Genomic DNA, 7,727 nt, shown 5'->3' on the forward strand with positions numbered 1-7,727 from the left:
CTTCTAAAGGAGATGATGGGACTTCAGTGTTTTCCTCCGTTGGTACTACAGTCCGACAGTACTGACCAGCAAACGATTCTGGGACGTTCTAAATTCAGCCGCGGCCAGCGGGAGGGTGGAAGGAAGAGGCGAAGTTGAGTTAGCAGCCGGCCCAGCAGAGGCTGTGCAGCGCGTCTGGTTCTGAGGGGCGCCGGAACCCTGAATTCCCCTCCAGGGGTCGTTTCTACAGTCCCCGGAGAGTAGCCAGCCGGCCAGAAGGTGCCGCCGCGTCCTGCTTAAGCCTGAGCCTTCCAGCGGTCGCCTCCGCCATTCAGTGGAGCTGAGCCTTCTCCCTCAGGGGCCTGCACCTGTCCCAGAGCGGGCCCCGCCTCGCCTCTCCCACCGCCTTTGTCCGCAGCTTCAGAACAGCTTTCGCTTTCTTCCCGGGACTCTGCACGTCAGGCCGCAACGTCCCTCTCTGTGCAGCTGCTGCCGGTGGCCCAGACCGCACGCCCAGGTCCCGTTCTTCTTCTTTTGCCGAGCCAAACCCTTTCTTTCAGAAAAACTTTCAGCGTGAAAGCTTTTCACTTAACGATACACTTGACCGCCCCCTGTGGCGGACTCGTGCTTCTAATGTCACAGCGGAGTGGCCGCGAGGCGTCAGCACAGGAACAAGTCCAGACGCCGTGTCGATCCTCCGCGTCAGCAACCCGTCTTGATGCTCATTTGAAAACTAGACACAGTAGACAGGTTAATATGGTAGCGCAGAAGAATTTTACTTTTCAGAATACCTTCCTAAGCAGAAGCACGTACGGACAGTGGCTTGCTGTCAGCAGTGAGGATCCAGAGCCTGACAAACTCAGCATCGAGGTGTTTACACATTGGGACCGCCCGCATCTCCATGTCACCACCAAAAAGTACCGTTGTCCCCACACCACGTGATGAACTAGCCGCTGGCCGGAGCACCCGGAGCACCGGAGCGGGAGTCCAGTCTTAGTGCTGGCCATTCTGGTCTGCGGTTCCGCCAGCATCTTGGAACCACAGAGACTGAAATATTAGTCAAGAACTAATTAGTCGAACACCTGCTGTGCGCCAGGCTCTGCGCCAGGCTCTGGAAGTGTGTCGGGCAATGTGTGACTGCTCAGCAGCTTAACTTAGTGGGTTTCTTGCTGCTGTTTTAAATTTCGGGCCTAATCGTCTTTCCTGGAGCAGTCTGTATCTGTCATTGTCGATTTTAGGTAGTTTCAGATGTGAGATTTGGTAAGTTCTTAGATTTACGTGTTCATGGACTCTTGCAGCTGTCCTGTTTCTCCAGAGGAGTGATGAGAGTCCCTCTGAGTAGATTTTAAAATCTCACCCTGCTTCCTGTTCTCATTTCGTAGCCCAAACCACTTTGAACTCTACCGTGAGTTATGAACTCAGGTGTTTTCTGGGGCCAGGGAGGCATCATGAATGTATGAAGCAGGCCACTGTGAGTTCGTAGAGACTGGTAGGGTCTGTGTCAAACTGAAAAGTTGTTGCCCACCAGTAAGCATTTTAAAAAATATTTTAAAACCTGTGTCAAACACATCTGGAGCACCAACGTGTCCAACATTCTGAACATCTAGATAAACAGATTCTTTAGGACATGATTTTGAAATATGAAAGTGAAATGTCAGTTTATTGGTGACAGTGATGTGTATCAGTTTTAAAATCAGGAATACTGAGAACTTTGCCAGATGAACCCTGTTAGCGTTACGTATTTATGGGGTGGAGTGTATATGTTTCGTTCAATGTATTGTGGACATCTTTCCATGTCAGATAATGTAGATCCAGATCTCAAGTCGTTTAACAGCTGTGCCACTTTTTCCATTGTAATGAGGTGCGATCATTTATTTTTTCTTTCCCATATTGATGTTAGAGAAAATCTAAAATATGCTTTGATGTCGCCATTACACATCGTAAGAATTCGATTCTTTTTTCCTTTGTTATTTTTAAATATAATTTGAATAAAAGCCCGATAGAAGTTAATTTTGAACTTAAAAGATCATTTCAAGAAGTATTAGGTTCATATCATTTACATAACTCTTAGCTTGAATTTAGTTTTACTTATTTCTGGTTAAACAGACATGTGGCTGAACTGTTAGAAGGGTCATAATTTCTTGGGCATTAATGACTGAAGGGCCCTGATACAGTAGCTTGAAGCCATTAGAAGATTTCGAGTAAGTTCAGAGCATAATATCTATGTGTCAGTATTCACATGTAAATAGACAGCCCATGTAAAGCTATACCTGTGAGAACTGAAGTTCGCGTTGTGCTGTGTAGACGCTGGGCTCCTTGCTTTAAGAATCACTCATTACTTGTCTGTTACAGGAAATAAGCAAGGTGGTGCCTTCGTACAGTTTAGTCATTCCGGCAAACCACTACTTGAACTTACAGAGTTTCTGGATGGTACCACTTCTTTACAGCAGTGTGGTTTCATCAGCTTGCTTCCTGTATTAATAAGCTCTTAATCTAATTTCATTCTTGTTAGGAAGGGCAACCAGATGTTCTTGCTGGACATATTGAAAGAGCTTTTCACCTGGAATATAGATTTCTATGTTTTTAACTTCTAAAAAACTTTATTAATGAGATAGAATGTACACTACAGTTAGAATACAGTTTCTAATGTGGAATATGGTCACATCCCATTGAATGCAGAATTGTGTGTAGCATTTTTCTAGAGGAGATATTTTATAACTTTCAACGCCTTTTCAAAGTCTCGAGGTACTGACAGTTTGACATTGGCCATGGTGGCAGTAGACAGTAAATCGGTGACCGGGTATGTTGACGGTGCTGCCGCAGGCACCAATGTATTCATTGTAGACTTCGTCATCTTAAATATTTTTTATAAGAAGAAAAGTATTGGTAACGGAAGGTGAGCGCTTGGACAACCTGAGGCCTGGCACAGTGCAAACTGGTACAGTGACATCCTCTATTTTTATATGTAAAGAAGCTAGACGAGTCCCAGGGCTCAGCTCTGGACTGGACCCGACTTTTCGGAAGGTCTTATTTGCTCTCTTAACAGAGGCCCAGAGTATAGGAGACCTTGCTTGTACTTCCATAACTTACAGGGAAATGAATGGATGTGGTGGTTAAAAAGAATAATATCAAGTTAATTATGGATAAAGATAAATATTAAAAGGAACATTTTTGGAAAATGTGATAAGAATGGTATATAAGCAAATACATATTGACTTGGAAATGTAAATCCAGTGTCTCAAAAATTTTAATTCTGTTATTCACCTTAGTTTTTTTACTGAGAGGGAATCCATGTTCTTTGTCACACATAGCTCTGCCTCCTTTCCTAGGAAAATTCGTGATCATACTTAGTTAAAGCAGCTACAATTTGATTCCTCCTTTAACCGTAATAAAGTTCTCTAAAATTATGGTTTCTGGTTAATTTGTTTAGTTTGAATAATTTTTATAGGATAAAATGTTGTATATAATTTATTGTTTTCTCTTCATTTTTTTCTAAGAAGTAGATTATCAGCTAATTATTTTTCTGTTTGATGATCTGCAAGGTCAGCACTTTCATTAGTTTTTCAAGGGGAAATATGTAGCCTGTAGTAACGGTGATGACCAGTAGAGTCCAATTCTGAACATTGTCGGAGTAGTTAAATTTAAAAGAATAATGAATTTTGGTCTTTCTTTTTTTATTTATGATGACAAATATATCTGCTCTCCCTCATGTATATTAAATATTAGAACTAAAATCGTATATCAAACTCCCATACTTTAAAAAAATCTTTACAGAATTTAAATAAAAATGAGAAAGTGGTATTAGTAATTTAGAATGATTGGAATGAAAAACTGAGTCATTTTTTACTTTAAAAATGTCAAGCTTTATATTAAAAGAATCTTTGTCTCCTTTCAGATAAATCTGCGCCTCATCTTGGTAAGCGGGAAGACAAAAGAGTTCCTGTTTTCTCCTAATGATTCTGCCTCAGACATCGCAAAGCACGTGTATGACAACTGGCCAATGGGTGAGTGCTGTTTTTCTCTTGAGAATGAATAACGTGACTTCTTTATGCCCTGTGTTGTTTCACAGACATTTTGTAAAGGTGATAAGTATGTAAGATATAAAAGAACACTTGATTTGAGGGTATGAGGCTCAGAGGTGATGAGGTCACTGTCCCCTTCCCCAGATCTGGTCGCGGTCCCGGTTTTTGCCTTAGAAGTGCTTAATGTAAATGAAAATAATTTTTTAAAAGAAAAACACGGTGAAGCTAACACACACTTTCATGTCAGTAAACCTATTTATACCAAGACACAAAGTAAAAGGAAAGAAAAACTACCTTTAATAAATTATAATACATTCTCTCTGGTCTTATTTATAGATAGCCTATTTAAAATTGAGTTTGACACAATGTTAACTTCTAATTCACATCATTTCATGTAGTTCTCTGCACTACTACAAGGTCAAAGTGGCATAAAATCCATTTTTGCTTTGCATTTGTCAGTGTCCATGGCACCAAAATTTGGGGCGGGGATTTATTCCTTCTTTTCTCTGGTTCTTTTCTATGTATTGAGACTGGGTCTTGCCATCCTAAAGTGAGTCTTTAGCTTACATTCTTCCTTCGAACTTTCCCCACATCATCTTGTCCCTTTTTATGGCATGTACCATAGTGATATGACTTTTACTTAATTGTGCCAGCCAAAGCAGTTTGGACTTTTAAGGGATAAGACTTGTTTCAACAAAGAACACAATGTGTACAAGATAAATCAGATCAGTGTTCCTCAAGCTTAAATAACATGTGGAACTCTTTGAGAGGAAGAATATAACATTCTTGCAGATTCTCTAGTGCTGACTTAAAATTTTTTTATCATAATGTTTGTTTTTAAAGATGGAAACATAAAACTGTTTTTATTAACTCATATACAACCATAAACCTAAAAACAGATCTACAAGGAAAATATAAACTTAACTCTAAAACCAAAACTGTTCAGATTCACATTAACATTAACGTGCCAGATGATATGTTTTCACTAAAACCTTACCTCACGACTTGCACCGTGACCGTGGTGCTGCTGGGCTGGCTGCCTGGGCTCTCATTTGCTGTTTGAGGACCCGTCATCATCTGCAGACTCACCACAAAACCTTCATTCACACAGTGTCCCAAACCGTCATTCAGCCTGCACTCTGCAAGAATGACTTATTTATGTATTAAGTCAACCTCTGTTCTTCCCTTGTCAGCCTCTCGACAAGTAAAGAAGTCCTGCTTGGCGCCAGCGCAGTCATAAGCTCCAGCGCATCCATGGGCACTGAAATCCCAAGGCCGTTGTGGGTTATAAAGCGATTGTTGGAATTATCTAGATAATCCCTTCCAGATTATCCTGAAAATGAAAACACAATTTAAAAATTCTTAAAAGAGGACGTTTAGACCCTAAGAACATGTCTTCGTAGATTCGTAGACCTGAGTTTAAGAAACACTGATTTAGACAAGTACTTAAAAATAACTAGACCGTTCTTCCCATTCGTAGCCAAGGGACAGGTCAGTGCTGGTCCGAATCGGACGGACTGATGCTAAAGGCTGTAGGGGAGAAGGAGGTTCGGAGAAGCCAAGGGCTCTCCGTCTGCAGGCCGGAGAAAAGGACGGACCCCGTGCCCTGTCCCGTTATTCTAACAGCAGTGGCGCCTGTTTCCCTGCAGGTCACGCCCCCTACGAATCTACGAAGACATGTTCTTAGGGTCTAAACGTCCTCTTTTAAGAATTTTTAAATTGTGTCACCCATCCTCCCACCGGTTTGTCCTCTGATTTTCTCTGGGCACCTTCCCAGCTCCCGGATTTGTATAGTGTAGCATCTTCTAATATACGTGGTTTTTCAAGTTTTTCTGAGTGTTTTGGGTTAAGCAAATTAAAGTTGTGTCTTCTGTAATGTTTACCATTGGCTTCGTGAAGACAACGTATTAATCACCATTGTCCAAAAGTAAATTTTTGTTATTCTATTTTTAAAATTTTCGTTCTCCAGTTTTATTGAGGTATAATTTTTTTTGTTTTCTATATCAGCATATTAATTTTTTTTAAAATCATCGTTAAATGTTTTGTTTCTAGCCTCAAATATATTCTTAACTGGTACAAATATTAGAACATTATAATATTCTTTATTAATTACTGGTAATTGAAATTAATTTTCAAATGACATTTCTCTTTATCTAGGATTAGATTTCTCCCAGTGCGTTTGTTTTAAGTTTTAAACTTCAATACTCTAGCGTGGCACATTTTAGTCTTAAAAAGCACAAACTAGTCTTTCTGCAGCTCTCACTATTCGATGAGAAGAACCAGCAGGAGCCAAGGCTGCAGAGGTCACGTGAGTGGCGACCGGCTCACTTATGAGGAAGCTCCCCAGGGCCGCCTTCAATGTGATTTGGATCAACTTTGAGAACAATGCAGTAATGCTTAATTTTGTGTTGAAACACACGTAACGAGTTCACTGGTTCTTTTCAGACTGGGAAGAAGAGCAGGTCAGCAGTCCAAACATTCTACGCCTTATTTATCAAGGACGGTTTCTACATGGAAATGTCACATTAGGAGGTAACAGTCGCCTTTGTAATGGGATTGAATGTCTCATGGTTGCATTATCCATTTGTTTACATGCTCATGTCTGATTTTACTAAAAAGTTATAACTTCAACCTCAGTATGAATTCTGCCTGCTTTTCGATGTCTATTTTACATTTTACATTCCGTTAAATTTAATTTAATCATCGTGAAGTGTTTACTGCCTTGTGAAATAAACGATTTCATTACAGGTAGGGGTCCATACCCATTATTTTATAGATGTAATTTCATTTATTTCTGGATAATGTAATTTAGAGGTCATGTTTTAAAGTTAAAGCCAGACGCACAAACTAGGAAACATTTATGCCAATGAGTTTTCAGATATAATAATGAGGAAGTGTTTTCAGCTTGGCTTAACTGGTATCATTGCACTTGTGCAGGAATTCAGGTGACTGGGCGACACTAGAGAGACAGGGTCGTGCGGTGATTGAAGCAGCACGTTTGAGACCAGGGCTGGCTAAGGGGCATCCTAGCTCACTGCTCACGGGTGTGTGACCTCGGGCAAGTCGTCCCAGTTTCCGCAACAAAAAAAAAAAAAAAAATGGTGAGGAAACGGCAGTAGCGCCTCCCGCTGAGGTTGGGAGGGTCAGATGCATTTGTTTACGCGTTCGAGACCTTTAGAACAGTGCTTGGCACAGAGTAACACTCTTAGCTGTCACAGCTCCTTACGTGATTGGAGACACACAGCTCAGCAGTGCCCCCCTGTGGCCACATCTACACCAGCAGGTTCGTTTTCAACGTGTTTCAGAACTGTTCTGATAATTAGAAATTTGTAGGCAATTGACGTGGTCTACTTTAATATATCTTTGTTTAAGTAAAGTCTGACTTTGCTTGTACTCCATCCATTCATTCATTCATTCATTCTCCTTTCATGCCAACCCCCGTGCTAAACAGCGGGAGATCAGGTTGAGCACGGTGGACTCGCCCTCCTGGGTGCTCTAGTATTGGGCGACACGGTAGAAACAGCGTCCATTGTGGAAGCGCTGTGTGGGCAGCGCCGTGGGGGCTGAACACGGATGCCCAGCACGGCAGTACTGGTGCAGTGGACAGAACCCAAAGCGGGCAGGATCCCATGCATAACCCAGTCCAGCGGCAGTGGGTAACTGCCCTAGCGCCTGGCTGCGTTGCACTCGTGAAGGACGGGGCCACGTTTGAGTCTGTTTTTGAGC

At 41.6% G+C, this 7,727-nt stretch overlaps 1 protein-coding gene across 1 annotated transcript in view; it reads left to right on the forward strand.

Moving 5' to 3' along the window:
• Window positions 1-2,747: 2,747 nt before the first annotated feature.
• The window catches only part of UBL3 (ubiquitin like 3), a 13,659-nt gene continuing 8,679 nt past the window's right edge, over window positions 2,748-7,727 (forward strand). The window contains exons 1-3 of the mRNA XM_023530706.1: window positions 2,748-2,875; window positions 3,856-3,983; window positions 6,447-6,533. Of these exons, the coding sequence (XP_023386474.1) occupies window positions 2,748-2,875; window positions 3,856-3,983; window positions 6,447-6,533 (343 nt within the window). The remainder of the gene's footprint in view (window positions 2,876-3,855; window positions 3,984-6,446; window positions 6,534-7,727) is intronic.

Source organism: Pteropus vampyrus, unplaced genomic scaffold (assembly GCF_000151845.1).
Source record: "Pteropus vampyrus isolate Shadow unplaced genomic scaffold, Pvam_2.0 Scaffold52, whole genome shotgun sequence".
NCBI lineage: Eukaryota > Metazoa > Chordata > Mammalia > Chiroptera > Pteropodidae > Pteropus > Pteropus vampyrus.